This window comes from Neoarius graeffei, chromosome 18, assembly GCF_027579695.1.
Source record: "Neoarius graeffei isolate fNeoGra1 chromosome 18, fNeoGra1.pri, whole genome shotgun sequence".
Taxonomy (NCBI): Eukaryota; Metazoa; Chordata; class Actinopteri; order Siluriformes; family Ariidae; genus Neoarius; species Neoarius graeffei.
In genome coordinates this window covers 68,117,351-68,134,954 of record NC_083586.1, presented here as the reverse complement: position 1 = coordinate 68,134,954, position 17,604 = coordinate 68,117,351, and the positions used below count along the sequence as shown (strand labels likewise).

Sequence of the window (17,604 nt, the reverse complement as noted above, 5' to 3'; positions counted from 1 at the left end):
AGTGCTGATCTCGGAGCAGCCGTCACGTCTGCTCAATAGTCAACAAGGCTAACCGGATGCTTGGCTTTCTAAAAAGATCCCGTCCCTTGCTGACGGAAATTCAAGTGAGGAGGACTTTATATTTGTCACTCGTCAAGTCACAGCTTTGTTACGCGTCTGAAGTATGGTCCCCTGCTAGTGTCAACCTTAGAAGCCTGTTAGAGAGAGTCCAACGACGGGCAACGCGCTGGATACTACAACAGCGTATTGGGGATGCTACTTACTCAGACAGACTCAGAAGCCTGCACTTGCTTCCTCTGACTTATGACAGGGAGATTAGAAACTTAGTCTTTGTATATAAATGCATTAATCGCCAAACAGATTTGAACATAAACCTCTACGTGTCTTTTGTAACTCATGACTGGTCTAGGGCCCAAAACCCGAAATTAACTTTAAAACCTACTCACTGCAGAACTTCAACTTATCAGGCCTCATTCTTCAATAGGATTGTTAAACCATGGAACTATGTATGTAAATATTTTTCCCCAGATCAATTCCGTAGCCTCCTTGTTTTCAAATCATCCCTGTTCGAGCTGTACTTTGAATTACTGACCTCCACCTATAATACGGACTTTTCATGTACTTGGTCTGTGTACCGTGACTGTGGTTGCCACAGATCAATTTAGTCTAATTTTAATTGTATGATTTTTCTCTTTTATACCTTCGGGGAAACGCCTTGCATGGGTCACCCGTTTGCGTTCTCCCCTTTGGGCTGACTTTTGTTTTTTTTTTATGTTTCTTTTTTTAATGTTTATTTTGTAACAGTCCAATAAAGTTGGTAAAATAAAAAAATAAAATAAATAAAAAACTACCCATCCTCATTTGGGCAAAAACAGACATGACTACAACAGTCCTAACATAAAGTCAGCTTCGTTGATGCCATAAACCCCCCCACTGACGGAAACCCGAGCGCAAAACCATTCACGACAACCGCAGTCCCAAAGTCAGCAAGTCAACTGCAGTCCCCAGCCACAAAAGCACCACTGCAAGAGTCCAGAGCATCCTCCAGGCGCTACCCCCAACTGTCCATATGGGGCTGCCCTCCACACAGGGCCAGATTAATACTTTCTGAGGCCCGGGGCTAATTACCAGGATGAGGCCCTTCATATCGTGTCCTAACGCATGACCTCACACAAACCCACGACAGGTGCACTGACACATCAGCGCACACAGTACCAATCTATGACACACTACCGTTTAAAGCGAACTGGCAATATCAATTCAATTCAATGGTAGCTTTATTGCCATGACTCATTGCAGTAGTGTTGACAAAGCTGACAGAATAATGATGGAAAACAAAACATATCTGAATAGACCTATACTTAAAAATGTAGGAAGAAAGAAACTAAGAAATTAAACTTATGGTGACTTGTATTAGGCTAATCATCCCAAAAAAGGTAATAAAATGTATTTGTGGTAGATAGAAGAAAACTTAAGGTATGATTTAGATTTAAAAAAAAAGGGAAGTTTTGCAATACTTGTAGCTTAGTCAGATAGAATGAAAGGAAACATTATCGTGTATAGTAGTAATAATAATATTTTTAAATGAATAAATGCATAAATCAATATGTATAGCCTGTAGGTACTGTAGACCAGTGTTTCACAAACTTTTTTTCATGGTGACCCACATTTTAAAAGCCACAAACCTTTTTCGCGAAACAAGTCAATAGAGATTATATGTAATTCACAAAGTTGTAATTGACCAGTATTTAAAAAAACATTTTTAAAAAGCTCAATGAATACATATTCAAAATACACACATGTTCAGGTTACTCACAAACCCAAGCAAGAAGGCAGACAGGCAAATTTATGGTGCAACATATTCGGGGTAGGCTATTTGAAATGTGCACACAAACACGCTAAAAACTATTTTACAATTAATGGAGCATATTGAGTAGGCAGCGGCGGCCCGTCAGAAAAAAAACATGACTCACCAAGTGATTTCAAAAGGCCCGTTTTCTGCTCTTCCTCAATGCAAAATCATCAATGAGCTCCTCAAAGTCCAGTTGTCCCAGTATGTGATGCTCTATTGACATTAAAGTCAGATTGTTCAGTCTCTCCTCCAACATTGATGTTCTCAGTCTATGCTTGATAATGCCCAGTTTGGAAAATGACCTCTCCCCGCTGGCATTGCTGACAGGCAATGTAAGGTAAATCCTGAGTGCTATGTCGACATTTGGGAAAACATTTTGTAGATGCCTCTCTCGAATGAATGCCAGTAAGTTCCTCGGCTTTCTGTTTTCAGTGGAAACTTTTGCGAAATGCACAAACTGCCCCAGTTCGTCAGGGAAATCATCCGCCAGGTCTTCATGGTATTTTGCCTGCAGGTTGACACTTTTCTCGCATATTTCACTGAGGGACAATTTGTCTAGTTGCGTTAGAAATCCGAAGTATGTGCAGGTTTCTTTGTACACTGCGTGTCTCTGCTGTAATGCACTAATCAGTTTGTCTATTATGACAAAGAATGTCTCCCGAAATCGGTCTTCTCCTGCATTGTGCACATGGTCAGGTTCGTCGGTGTCATCGGCTCGGGTGGTGCGCTTCACTGGTCGAGTCACTGTGTACTGCTGTGACAATGACAGTGATTTGGCCTGGGATTCCAAGTGTTTGAACTGGGAGCGTAAATTGGACACAGTCTATGAGGGACTGGAGTAATTCCACAGCAGTAACTAGGTCCAAATCCACTGTCTGCAGGGCCGTGCTTGTGATTTCAAATCTTTGCAGCATGGTATCCCATATGATGGTGAGGAATGCTGTCTCGAATCTATTAATTTTTTTTGCCAGGGATTTCGCCTCCTCACGTGCGGCTGATTTCTGATTGTCATCTTCCGCTATCTCCTTTAAAGTGTCGTGGACATTTCTGAAATTTAAACGGAGAGATTTTGTAGCCCGTGCATGTGCCGCCCATCGCGTAGATGAAAGTCCCTTCACCGTCTCCATGCGTTTGTTCTCGTTAGACTCAAGTCCATCCATTAATATTTTCCAGCGGCTAGGCGAAGCTGCGAAAAAAGTGAAAATGGATTGAATCAGCCTAAAAAAAGAACTGGCGTCACGGCAACAATCCACACTACAGACCCCAACAAGGTTCAGGGAGTGGGCCGCACATGGAATCCAATCAGCAAGGGGGTTTCTTTCCTGAATTTGAGCACGCAATCCCTTGTACGCACCTGACATGTTGGACGCATTGTCAAAGCACTGTCCCCTGCAATTTCTGATGTCAATGTGCATGTCCTGCAGCACACTTGTGACAGAGTCAAAAAGGGACTCGCCTGTATGGCTAAATATGGGCAGAAATTTCAAAAATCTCTCAAAGATTTTGCCCTCCTCAGACACATAACGCACCACAAACGTTAACTGGTCAATGTGACTCAAATCCGGTGTAGAATCCACTATCAGAGAAAAATACTTCGCGTTTTGCAGCTGCATAATGATCTCTGCTTGAACTCGCTGACCCATGAGACCAATAAACTCCTCGCATATAGTAGATGACAAATATGAGGGTGTCCCTCGCCCCTTATTTCCGTATTTTTTCAAGTGTTCATCCAGAAAGGGGTCAAACTTGCCCAGCAACTCCAAAATTCCCAAATAGTTGCCATTGTGCACTGAGCCCAGTGTTTCGTTGTCTCCGCGGAATGCGAGCCCACGCTCTGACAAAAATTTAATTACTGCCACAATTCTCCGCAGTACTTCTCTCCAGTAATTAGCCTCATCTTTGAGTTGGTCCTGCAGCTCCGCGTCTATCCCACGTACCTGCGTGCGCGCAAGCCAAGTGAGCACTGCATTTCGGTGAGGCTGGCCCGCTTCATGCATCTCCACCCGGTCAACGGAATGCTTCCAATCTGAAAATCCATGTGTGAAAGCGGATGATTCGTGACCGAATAGTTTGCAAAAAAAGCAAAACACGTTTCCAGTGGATGGGGAGTAAGAAAGCCATTCTCTTGCTACCTTTTCTCCATTTCTGAGCGAGCGGCTGAACAATGTTTTGCTCAGACATCGTTTCTGACTTTTATAAGTCCTTTCAGAAGTCAAAAAATTGTCATCTTTATGTTGACAAAGTGTGGGTGCCGTAATTCCCTTTCCGACCCAGTAGGTACGCATCTTCTCATTAACTTCTCCCCAACATGCAACATCGGTCAATATATCTGTTTTTGCCCCTGCCTCAGAATCAACAGGCTCCTCCGCTACATTACCCGCCGCTGGTTCTTCTCCGTCACTTGTTTCTTCAGAGGAGATTGTATTGCTAGCAGACTGGCTAGTTGTGTTGGTTAGTTGGCTAGTGGCCATTGGTTGCTGTCCTTTGCTGACAGTTGCATCTTCACTGGTAGCCGCTACAGCAGGCTGACTAGTACTCCACATATTGGTTAGTTTGGGTGTTTTCTTAAGTAATTCTGTCACTCTTTTGTGTTTTATTGCTTGTAATTTTCTTTTTTTGGCCCCGCTCTCGTGTTTCCTTTGACCCGACATTTTCGCTCGTTTTTTACTCTACTTCTACTAACTTTAGTCACTTGACATCAGCAACCGGAGGCCCCCCTTGGTGGTGAGGCCCGGGGCTGCAGCCCTTTTAGCCCATTCTTTTAATCCGGCCGTGCCTCCACAGGAGTGATGCGATGAGACTCCAGCCAGACACAGGGCACCAGGATGGATCAGGCAGGTCGGAGGAGCAGAAGAGGTCAGCATCTCGATCCCAGGACCGACATGTAACTCAGAGGGACAGATTTTGGGGGTGGAGAAAAAAAAAAACAACAACACAGGTTGTTAGGTATGCCCAATGTCACCTGAATAAGTAGGAACAGTATACATATTGCACTGAGTACAAGCAGGGACTCTGACAACTAACTATGACAGCATAACTAAAAGGGGAGAGCCAGAAGGTAACACAGGCATGAGGGGCCCCGGGACATAAAGCAGCAGCCACTACACCATCAACAGACTCGAGTGAGCAAGCGAGTGGGGACTGACAGCATCCATACATCCCAGTTTACCAAAACACTCTGTCTGAGGATCCTCCAGATCTACTCCTTTACCTCATAAACACCATTAACACAAGGCTTGACTAAACAGATGTTTTCAGCCTAGACTTAAACACTGTGTCTGATTCCCAAACACTACTTGGAAGGCTGTTCCATAACTGTGGGGCTTTGTAAGAAAAGGCTCCGCCCCCTGATGTAGCCTTCACTATACGAGGTACCAGCAGATAGCCTGCACCTTTTGATCCAAGTAGGCGTGGCGGGTCATAGAGGAACAGAAGTTCACTCAGGTACTGTGTACTCAGCCACAAAAGCATGACTGTAAGTGTCCAGAGTGTCTTCCAAGTATGACTTTCGACTGTCCATATGGGGCCGTCCTCCACAGGAACAGTATACATATTGCACTGAGTACAAGCAGGGACTCCGGCAAAACTAACTATGCCAGCATAACTAAAAGGGGAGAGCCAGAAGGTAGCACAGGTATGAGGGAGCCCCGGGACATAAAGCAGCAGCCACTACACCAACAAACTCAAGTGAGCAAGCGAGTGGGGGTCTGACAGCATCCATACATCCCAGTTTACCAAAACACTCTGTCTGAGGATCCTCCAGATCTACTCCTTTACCTCATAAACACCATTAACACAAGGCTTGAATAAACAGATATGTTTTCATCCGAGACTTAATTGACATCGGTGATTTGCAACACATGAATGAACTGAATGGAGAACAACAATACACTGGTAACCTCCGTCGTTTCCATAACCGATGAAGAAATCATCGCCTCCGTCCGTGATCCTTTAACTCAGTCAGTGAACTGCGATAGTGTCTTGGAAGGATAAATCCGTGATAAGAACATGCTGAATATTTTGCATATTGAGTGAGTGAGTGGCGTGACAATGGGTCCATTTCAGTATTATGAACTTTTTGGTATAACAAATTATTTGGAAGTCCCCCAAGGAGTTCGTTATTGTGGGGTTGCAGTGTATATGGATTCACCTGCAAGAGTATAGCACTTAACTGCTTTTCATATTAATGACCCTCCTCTTTCTCACTTTTTTTCCATTTATTCCTGCATTCTTCCATAGTGATCCGTTGATTTTAATACTACTTCAACTTTTAATGTAGAACTACTGAAACAAAGCACACCCTGACTTTATCTGTCAACAGATGCGTACACAAATTTACATACTCTCATCATGGACATGAATGTCATGGCAATATTGGGCTTTCATTAGGAGCTTTTGGACCAAATGGTTCTAGAGATTCATTTAGAGGAACTACCCCTTTTGGGATCTTCCTTGAGAACTATATACGGTACCTTCAAGTTTTTTGTTTTTTTTTTTCTCCTGTCATTCAGTAGGAATGCTGAAGTGATGTAAGCCAGCCAGCCGATGGTCGCTATTGCGACACTAGTTTGTTGTTTTCATATGAACATGCATTTTGTCCATCGTTGTTTGTGTTCCTGTGAAAACAGCAAACTGGCAATATTGTGGGATTTAAACTTGTCCACTTTCGTGTCTTTGTGTTTTGGTTGCATGTTTCTATAGAAAAGGATCATTCCACTGCACCATAGAATGGGGGGGGGGGACAAAGTTTTAAGTACTTGCAGTAAATTCTTTATTACATTAAAAAGAGAGGATTCATGGTGGAAAATGGTTAGTGAATCCTTAAAACATGTTTACCGAACATGTTAGTGTAGATTATTATTGTGTAGGCTAAGGAGGAGGTGGAACAACCTGGTGATCCGGTGTCACAACAACAATGTCTTCATATAGACAAAACAAGAAATTGTTGTTAATTTCCGAAGAGGGTTGGCTGACTACCCTCCCCTGCTCATCAGTGGCTCTGAAGAGTCAGAAACACCAAGTTTCTTGGTGTGCACATTTCTGATGACCTCACCTGGTCAATCAACACCAACTCTGCTGTGAAGAAGGCACAACAACGTCTTCACTTCCTGCAGAGACTGAAGACAGCCAGCCTTATGCCACCAATCCTAACCACCTTCTACAGAGGATCTGTGGAAAGTATCCTAACCAGCTGCATCACTGTGTGGTTCAGGAACTGCAAAACACTGGAACACAAGATCCGACAACGCGTAAGGAAGAGGACAGCAGAGAGGATTATAGAAGTCTCCCTCCCTTCCGTCTAGGACATCTTCCAGGCACGCTGTGTACACAGAGCCTCTGTCATTGCGAAGGATCCCTCTCATCCCTCCCACAGACTGTTTGAATCTCTGCTGTCAGGTAGAAGGTTCTACAGCATTAGGACCTGCACTGCAAGGTTCTGCAACAGCTTCTTCCCTCAAGTTGTCGGAGCCCTGAACATCCTGGTGCCACCCAACACCTCACTCCCATAATAACCTGCCTCCCCTGTCCCCCCCACACACTAGACAATGGACATCTCAAGCGTCTGTGTACCATCACTCTGAAATGGACAATGGACATTAAACACACAAACTGCACACGGTCACTTTAAGCTGTGTACTAGCACTTTATTCTCTGCCTCATCACACCTGCCTTCATAGTTCTGCTGGTTTTGGTGTTGTGTCAAACTCTCTTTTATCTGCACTGTCTTGCTGCTGTTAGGTTGTGTATGATGGATTATTTTATGTTGTCTTATGTTAGGTCGTGTTCTGTGATGTTGCACAGCTCTTACCAGCTTTTGTAATATTTGTTTATTGTTTCCTCATGATACTTGTGTGCACTGTCTATGCACCTTGGTCCATAAAAAAATGACCTTTCGTTCTGTATACTAAGTATGTGGAAGAACGATGACAGAGTTGAGTTGGAACCACTAAGGTACAGGCCTGCCATGAACTGGAAGCTGCTGGAACAGGAGTGTTGCCGTCTACAGTCAAGCGAGTTTTCATTACCATGGACTGAGCGGGTGCTGTCAAAAAAAAAAGAAGCCCCTGCTCCAACATAAACACCTTCAAGCTCGACTAAAGTTTGCAGCTGACCACATGGAAAAACGAAAAGGCCTTCTGGAAGAAAGTTTTATGGGTCATATAAGACAAAGATTGAGCTGTTTGGCAACAATGACCACAGGTAAGTTTGGAGGTGTAAAAGTGAGGCATTCAATCCCAAGAACACTGTTACACAATGGTTAAGCGTGGTGGAACAAAGTGGCTGGAATAATGAAGATGGAGAGCTACCTCAGAACTCTACCAGTTCTGCCAAGAAGAGTGGACAATATCCAACCAGAATTCTGCCAGAAACTTGATGGCGACCAAAAGCATCTGGTCAAGGAGAAACATGCTAAGGGGACAAGTAACCAAATAATTAGGTGGCTGTATGTATAATTTTGACCTGTGTTGATTCCAGAAACTCAATTAACTTGTGTACCAAATTCTTTTTTTTTCCTATTAAAGATGTTTATGCATCATTCTGCTGCAGAAAAAGAACAGTTCAAAGAAACCATTGAAAGCCCAATATGCCATGACCTTTGTCTGTGATGAGTGTATGTAAACCTCTGACCGCAAATGTAACTTCCCTATCTATTTCATTTCTTTCTCTTTTTCACTCGCTCATCTATTTATCTATCTATCTTTAAGGTTTTTTTTTTTTGCTTTGCAAATACTATTTCTTTCAGGAAATGCAAATTTAGTTTTATTGTGTGTTTTCTGTACTTAATGTATTTTCTCAGCTCCTTTAGGTGGCTGCAGCGAGTCTTGTGATGAAGAAAGCAAATCTTCAGTGAAACGAAATCAGAAAAAGAAGAGTGGAACAAAAGCGGTCTTTCCGTGCTCCATCTGTGGACAGGAACTGACGTCTGCGGTGTTTTTGACGAGACACATGAAAATGCACGAGAATCGCACGAAACGGCAGATGTTGCGGCCTCATGTCTGTACTGTGTGTGGAAAAGGTTACTCCACACGCTCAGTCCTCAAAGTCCACATGAAATCACACAGCGGGGACAAACCTTTCCGCTGTGAATTGTGTGGCAACCGTTTCAAGACCAAGGGAAACCTCAAATGCCATCAGAGCATTCACACCGGGCAGCGACCATTTCAGTGTGCTTACTGCGAAATGTGTTTCTATCATAAAACACACCTTAAAAAACACGAACGCATGCACACCAACGAGAAGCCTTACGTGTGCTCCGTCTGTGAGAAAAGCTTCATCACCATCAGCGCTCTGAAACAGCACCAGAGAGTTCACACAGGTGAAAAGCCATACTCCTGCTCCTACTGCGACATGACGTTCAGCCAGAAAGTGAACCGCGACCGCCACGAGCGAACACACACGGGGGAGAAGCCGTTCCTGTGTGACCACTGTGGGAAGGGGTTTTCGGACCCCAGGCATTTTTACACCCATAAACGTATCCATGTAGGTGAGAATCGCGAGAGGCCATTCCAGTGCTCGTTCTGCGGCAACAGCTTCTTCTATCGCATCAACCTGAAGCAGCACGAACGCATTCACACTAAAGAGCGACCGTATCGCTGCACTCAGTGTCCAAAAACGTTCGCTCGGCCTGACGTGCTCAAAACACACCTGCGTGTTCACACGGGAGAGAAACCGTACCACTGCAGCATCTGCAATCAGGGCTTCACTTATCTGGGCAGCTTCAGGGCGCATCAGAAGAATCACACCCAGGAGAATGTGAAGCAGGACCCATAGCACACACTTGGACTTCTTTATTAGCTTTATTATGGATGTGTCTAATGCTACTGTGACAATAATAGCAGATTCTCCACTTAAGATTTTATTTATATGGGGGTTAGGCTTGTCCTGACAAATATACATATAATCACTGTAGCTTCCAGAAATATACAAAACGTCAGAAGAGTCATGGAGCAATCTTCAGACCAGGCATGTATTAATCAGAGCTGCAGTTTTATTTCTTCTCCATGTACCCACGTACACATGCTAAAAAGAGAATAATGAGATCGGATATGTGTTTTCTAATTTTGGTGAAAAAGCATGTTTAAGGTCTGTGATGTAACCGATTTCTCAGAAATACTGAATTGTGATTTCTTTGATTGTGCAACAGAGTTTGAAAAGCACATTTTCAATAAAAGAAAGGGAGAATAATAAAATGGAGTTAAGGAAGTAGAAGAGAATCTTGGTTTAAATTGTGGATATAATATTTTGTAAACAAATTTCACATGGCCTAGTCATTGTAAAAGCTCCACGCTCTCAGCAACTTTAATTTATTTGTAATCTTCAAATACCTACTGTATAGCAGAGTTTGTCGCAGTTAACCATCGTTGTTTGTTACTCTAATCATTAAACACAATGTACATATTCTCTACATCTTAGTGTGTACTGGTCATGTCCTCAAAAACCTGTGGCATGTCTGCTGCGTTTTTTTTTTTTTTCTGGATCCTTTAACAGCTTTTGATGATGAATAGCGAGTAAACCGACTGTCCCCAGTTTCAGCACAGACTTGCCTCTATATCTTTCCCAATCCATTTTACAGACTCTCTCTCTCTTTTCAAAATGTTTTTAAAATAGATAATAAGTAAATTTACGTTGAATTTTTGTTTCATTCATGTATCTTGTTGAAAAATTTGGATAACTTAATTCCCCAACAAAAAACAGAAATAAACTTTAGTCTTTAAAAATCCAGGAACTGATGAGTGAAGATTCAACTGTCTTGCTACTTGGTGAAAAGAGTGAGTTCTTATAAAATGAGAATTTTTGTACTACTAGCGTCTTTACATCTCAAGACATGCAGACCATGTTTAAAGGGTTCACGCACTATTTCCTTTTGTAATTCTGCAAGTTTTGATGTTAAAGATGCTATGCCTAATCCAGTGTCAGTAGTAGGCTCCGGTCCCTCCCTTGGTGTTGGTTGTAGGTCTCGTTCCCTGCCCTACTGGCGGATGTAGGCCCCAGTCCCTCCCTTGGTGTTGGGTCATTGGCCTCGGTCCCTCCACCGGTGTCGGGTCATAGTCCACCATTGTAGGCCCCGGTTCCTCCCCTGGTGTTGGGTTGTAGGCCGCGGTCATAGGCCTCGGTCCCTTCCCTGGTGGCGGGTCTCAGGCCGCGGTCCCTCCCCTGGTGGTGGGTCCCAGGCCGTGGTTGTTGGCCCTGGTCCTGCCACCGGTGTCGGGTCATAGTCTGCCATCGTAGGCCCCAGTCCCTCCCCTGGTGGCGGTCATAGGCCGTGGTCCTTCTCATTGTGTTGGGTCATAGGCCCCGGTCCCTCCCCTGGTGGCAGTCTTAGGCCCTGGTCCCTCTCCTGGTGGCGGTCGTCCCAAATCTTTCATTCAGCCTCCAGAATGTTTCTTGTTTCTCATGTTTCTTAACAGTTTTCTTCATGGTCCTGTCCGTTACTCTCCTTGTTTTTCTTGGTCATTTTCAAAGTATTGAAAATCTTTGCTTCAGGCTTGCTCATTAGGGATCTTTTAATGATCTTATTAGTTCATATGTTTTAAAATATTTTTTTCTGTAAAGCTGCTTTGCAACAGTGTCTATTGTTAAGACTAGACAAATAAAATTGAAGTGGAAAGCATTGAATGTTTTCACAGCTATGTGTGGAGTGGGGTGTGGGGTTTTTTTTTTTTTTTTTTTAAATTATGTAGTTTTGTCTATCTAGTCCATTCTTGTATTTTGGGTTTTGACCTTGGCTTGATGTACAGTATGGATTTGCACAGGTTAACTCTGCATTCTGATGTTTTGAAGCCAGCTGTGCTGTGAACCAGCTCCGGTTTCAAAGTCTGATCCTATACTGACTCAGAAACCCTGACTTGGCTTCCAAGTTCCAGCATTAGAGCTGCAACAATGGTAACTATATACAACGTAGAAACACAATGTATACTGAAGGCGATCTGTTTGTTGGCCAAATTCTTGATTGTGCATGTGTTACCATTATCTGTGAAAGTGCTGGCTTCACTGGCTGTTGTGACTCAACATCTGTCTGTCTGTTTCAGTATTCTAGGTAATGAAAAGATGAACTTAACTGTTTTAAACTCAAGACCAGTCAGGACCTTTTCTCCCTGGATTTATTTGGTGTTTGCAATTTCACCTGCTGTTCAGTTACATACAGTGGTGCTTGAAAGTTTGTGAACCCTTTAGAATTTTCTATATTTCTGCATAAATATGACCTAAAACATCATCAGATTTTCACACAAGTCCTAAAAGTAGATAAAGAGAACCCAGTTAAACAAATGAGACAAAAATATTATACTTGGTCATTTATTTATTGAGGAAAATGATCCAATATTACATGTCTGTGAGTGGCAAAAGTATGTGAACCTTTGCTTTCAGTATCTGGTGTGAGCCCCTTGTGCAGCAATAACTGCAACTAAACGTTTGCGGTAACTGTTGATCAGTCCTGCACACCGGCTTGGAGGAATTTTAGCCCGTTCCTCCGTACAGCACAGCTTCAACTCTGGGATGTTGGTGGGTTTCCTCACATGAACTGCTCGCTTCAGGTCCTTCCACAACATTTCCATTGGATTAAGGTCAGGACTTTGACTTGGCCATTCCAAAACATGAACTTTAGTCTTCTTTAACTGTTCTTTGGTAGAACGACTTGTGTGCTTAGGGTCGTTGTCTTGCTGCATGACCCACCTTCTCTTGAGATTCAGTTCATGGACAGATGTCCTGACATTTTCCTTTAGAATTCGCTGGTATAATTCAGAATTCATTGTTCCATCAATGATGGCAAGCCGTCCTGGCCCAGATGCAGCAAAACAGGCCCAAACCCTGATACTACCACCACCATGTTTCACAGATGGGATAAGGTTCTTATGCTGGAATGCAGTGTTTTCCTTTCTCCAAACATAACGCTTCTCATTTAAACCAAAAAGTTCTATTTTGGTCTCATCTGTCCACAAAACATTTTTCCAATAGCCTTCTGGCTTGTCCACATGATCTTTAGCAAACTGCAGACGAGCAGCAATGTTCTTTTTGGAGAGCAGTGGCTTTCTCCTTGCAACCCTGCCATGCACACCATTGTTGTTCAGTGTTCTCCTGATGGTGGACTCATGAACATTAACATTAGCCAATGTGAGAGAGGCCTTCAGTTGCTTAGAAGTTACCCTGGGGTCCTTTGTGACCTCGCCGACTATTACACGCCTTGCTCTTGGAGTGATCTTTGTTGGGCGACCACTCCTGGGGAGGGTAACAATGGTCTTGAATTTCCTCCATTTGTACCCAATCTGTCTGACTGTGGATTGGTGGAGTTCAAACTCTTTAGAGATGGTTTTTGTAACCTTTTCCAGCTTTTTCTGAGGTCCTCAGAAATCTCCTTTGTTCGTGCCATGATACACTTCCACAAATACGTGTTGTGAAGATCAGACTTTGATAGATCCCTGTTCTTTAAATAAAACAGGGTGCTCACTCACACCTGACAATCATCCAATTGATTGAAAACACCTGACTCTAATTTCACCTTCAAATTAACTGCTAATCCTAGAGGTTCACATACTTTTGCCACTCAGAGATATGTAATATTGGATCATTTTCCTCAATAAATAAATGACCAAGTATAATATTTTTGTCTCATTTGTTTAACTGGGTTCTCTTTATCTACTTTTAGGACTTGTGTGAAAATCTGATGATGTTTTAGGTCATATTTATGCAGAAATATAGAAAATTCTAAAGGGTTCACAAACTTTCAAGCACCACTGTAATTGTATTTATTCAATTTACAAGTTTACTGAATTTGATCTCCTGAATTCATTGCAAGTGAGGGGAAAATCACCAGAAAGTGCAGGGAAAGAGAATGTTTTGTTTGTTTGTTTGTGACAAATCCTCTGCATCACTCTTGCTTTTGCAATTTCCACACTTTACTGAACCATATACAGTAGGGTCAAATATGCTGTTCATTAAAACATGTCCACAGTGATTTGAGTCCTGTTGTCTCTTTTTGTCTGGTTGGAACAAAAAAGAAAAGTTGTAGTGATTTAGTCATATAATCCCATGTTATAATGGTTTCCTTTCTCCTTAATGTTATTTGTTAGTTTTGTAGTGCTTTATAAATCTTAACTACTCCTCAGTGCCCAATATGTCAGTAGTGCATAAAATCAAGAGCTTTGGGTTCATGTTTGCATCATACATCAGAATCGGGGGGTAAATGTGATTTCAGTGACTTTGACCATGGCATGGTTGTTGGTGCCGGATGAGCTTGTTTGAGTATTCCTGAAACGGATGAGGCGACAGTGGGCACAGGTTCACTGAAACTGGACAGATGAAGATTTAGACAAAGTCAGTCAACATTATCAAATTTTTTTCCCCATTCTGATGTTTGATACAAAATTAACTGAGACTCATGTCCAGTATTTGCCTGAATTTATGCATTGTATTGCTGCCATACGATTGGCTGATAGATTCATTAAATTGTGCTGAATGAGTACCATCTTAAGAGAGCGAGCATTTTTTTCCATCAATGCTATTTTTTTCTTTGACATATTTATAGATCTTACACATTTATAGGTATTTATTGTAGAGCTTGAGAAAGGTTTGCTACAGTAATCCCAAGCCCATGTGGTTTTATCAGCTGTAGATGAATGATGGTTCTTGATGCAGTGCCGTCTGAGGGACTGGAGATCACGGGGGTTCAGGCTAGGCTTGAGCCCTTTACACACCGAAATTCCTCCAGATTCCTTGAATCGTTTAATGATATGCATTGTTTTTAAACATTTTAAATAATTTTCTCATGTATTTGTTGACAAACTGGAGATCCTCGGCCCAGCTTTACTCCTCAAACACTCGGCCTTTCCTGGATACTGATTTTGTACCAAATCATGATTACAGTCACCTGTTGACATCACCTGTTTCACATCACACCATTATTTAATTGTTTTACCTCATTACTAGCCCTAAATTGCCCCGTCCCAACTTTTTTATCCCCCACTGGCCAAAAGGTCCGAAGGGGGATGATGATGTGATGTCCATCCAGGGAAGGGTGCTCACCTTCTGAAATCAGCTCCTCTCAAGTTTTGGAGGAATTTCACAAAACTTGACCGGATTCTTTGTTAAGTCAGTAATACACATATTGCAATTTAGTTAAATTCAGTTGCATTTTACCAGAATTATGGCCAAGTTGCCAGCAGGGGATGTTGTGCTCTCGGAGCACTCTTGTCTGGAATGTGTTGCAGGAATGGATGTTTATTAACTAATGCAATGATGCTGACCAACAAAACATGAACTATGCATTAATTAACACGAGTTTATGCAATCAACTTTATTGGATCAACATTTGAAATGTGATCTGGCCACACCTCCTTTACTGGACCATGGGACTCGGAGGCCACACTTCTAACCTAGCAAGTCAAAAATTATGTCTGTGCCTGGCAGAATCACCTGCCATCTCAAATAGCTGAATATCGCATTAGTGACCTGCTTACATGTGGAACTGGAGTTCAGTATCAGAGGCTCTTTATTCATTCTCACATCAGACAAACCTGTCACAATATAAAGTTACCATGACAACCAGGATTATTTTGTTAATCACTAGATGCTTTCAAACCAGAGTTGAGAGGAACGGCCCCCTGGGGATCTTCCCCGACAACTGCACATCTTCAAGGACTGTTTCCTTTTCTGTCTGCATTTGCACCGTCAGTAGGAACACTGAAGTGATGTAAGCTGGCTGATGGTTGCTATAGCAATGTCACTAGTTTGTTGTTTTTGATATGAATGCATGTCTTGTCCATCAAAGTCCTCATGTTGCTGTGAAAACAACAAACTAACATCAGAATTTAAACTTTCGTCCACTTTCATGTGTTGTGTTTCACTCACATGTTTCAATGGAAATGGGTCATTCCACTGCACTAGACTTTGGGAGGAGGAAGTGCTGACGGTAAAGGGGCGGCACGGTGGTGTAGTGGTTAGCACAGTTGCTTCACAGCAAGAAGATTCCGGGTTTGAGCCCCGTGGCTGGCGAGGGCCTTTCTGTGTGGAGTTTACATGTTCTCCGCGTGGGTTTCCCCCACAGTCCAAAGACATGCAGTTAGGTTAACGTGGGACGGCCTTGGGCTGAGGTGCCCTTGAGCGAGGTACCGAACCCCTGACTGCTCCCCGGGCGCTCTGGTGTGGCTGCCCACTGCTCTGGGTGTGTGTGTGTGTTCACTGCTTCAGATGGGTTAAATGCAGAGGATGAATTTCACTGTGCTTGAAGTGTGCATGTGACAAATAAAGGTTTCTTCTTCAATTATTTTACATTATAAAGAGTGAATTTGTGGAGGAAAAGTTACTGATTTACTTAAAATATGTTTACCAAACATGTTAGCATGGATTATTTTATAACAGGCTTTCTTATGTACTCGATTTAAAAAATACCCATGGATGAACACATTTAATTTAATTAAGATTTTCACTGAGACGTGCCAAAATCTTTTTTTTTTCCATTGCATATACGCTCAATAAGGCCTTTCGCTCCATTTGTCTGTTTTTTTCTCTTTATTTTTTAATGTTTAGTCCTGCCATTTTACACAGATTTTTAAAAATGGCAGTTGCCGGTGCAACATTTGGTTCATGTGTTTTTTTTTTAAAAGATATTTTTTGGGCTTTTTTCACCTTTATTAGATAGGACAGTGTAGAGACAGGAAATGAGCAGGAGAGAGACGGGGAGGGATCGGGAAATGACCTCAGGTCGGAATTGAACCTGGGTCCCCGGATTCATGGTATGGTGCCTTATCCACCTGAGCCACGACGCCCCCTTGGTTCATGTGTTTTGACCAATTAGCACACTTACACCACTCGTGGTTCCTCTTGTGCTGGGAGAGAACCTACCCTGAACTCAGAGCTGAAAAAAAAAAGGCCCTCAACATGGCATTCTAAGGACTACCATCATTTTCAGTTCCTGCAGTGTGGACTCAAAAAATGGGGAACTTCCTCCAACAGTTCTAAGAACTATGAAAAAGTTCCTCTGGTCTGAAAATGTCTAGTAACGTTGGCCAAGCTCACTAGATCTGTTGCCATCCTCAAGTCTTGGCTATTATAATTCCAAATCCCTGGTGTTTGTTTAATGACGTCACAAGCCGAGCTCAGATGTAGCCCTGCCTCCAAATCGTACATGTTCTTGGTAAACACTGGAGTTTCCATGAAAACAAAAAGAAAAGGAGAATGAATGAATCTCTCAATGTATTTTTGACTAAGCTTGACTAACATTTAACATTTATAAATTTATTCCAGATGCAACAGGATATTGGTGAAAAATCATAAAAACGCTGTAGCACTGCGTTTTTCTACAACTTCTCAAAACTGGGAAGACAGCCTTATGGAGAAAGTCTTTATCTGTCTGCAAAATGAGTTCAACATTTAAACATCACGGTTTTGAGATCAGGTGTTCGGTGGTACAGTGTGACTCCAGCAAAGTTTCTATCAAAGGCAGTATTCCAGACGCAAAATCAACAACAGACGTGTAATGGAGTGAGGGTTTTTTCCCCCAAATCTTTCCACTGGAACGTGTGTCTAGATTTTCATATGAAATACTTTAGAGAATTTAAAATGTTCTAAAACTTTCAGCTTGAAATGGACTCGGTACATCATGGCGTTTAAGACCCATTTCCACAATGTTCTCCCTGGGAACCCTGCTGCTTATTTACATATGCAAATGAGCACATTATAGTGACATCATAACCACAGGGAATTCAAATCAACACTTAAAATTGTGATATCAAATGAAAAAAAAACAACTTAAAACA

General features: G+C 42.4%; 1 protein-coding gene across 3 annotated transcripts in view; it reads left to right on the top strand.

Annotated features, from left to right (window-relative positions):
• The window catches only part of LOC132866850 (zinc finger protein OZF-like), a 36,005-nt gene extending 23,985 nt beyond the window's left edge, over positions 1-12,020 (top strand). For 2 of the 3 annotated variants that reach the window (XM_060899621.1, XM_060899620.1), the window contains exon 4: positions 8,652-12,020. In XM_060899621.1, coding sequence (XP_060755604.1) covers positions 8,652-9,625 — 974 coding nt within the window. In that variant the 3' untranslated portion in view covers positions 9,626-12,020. The remainder of the gene's footprint in view (positions 1-8,651) is intronic. The other variant, XM_060899622.1, reaches the window with a different exon arrangement.
• Positions 12,021-17,604: the final 5,584 nt, after the last annotated feature.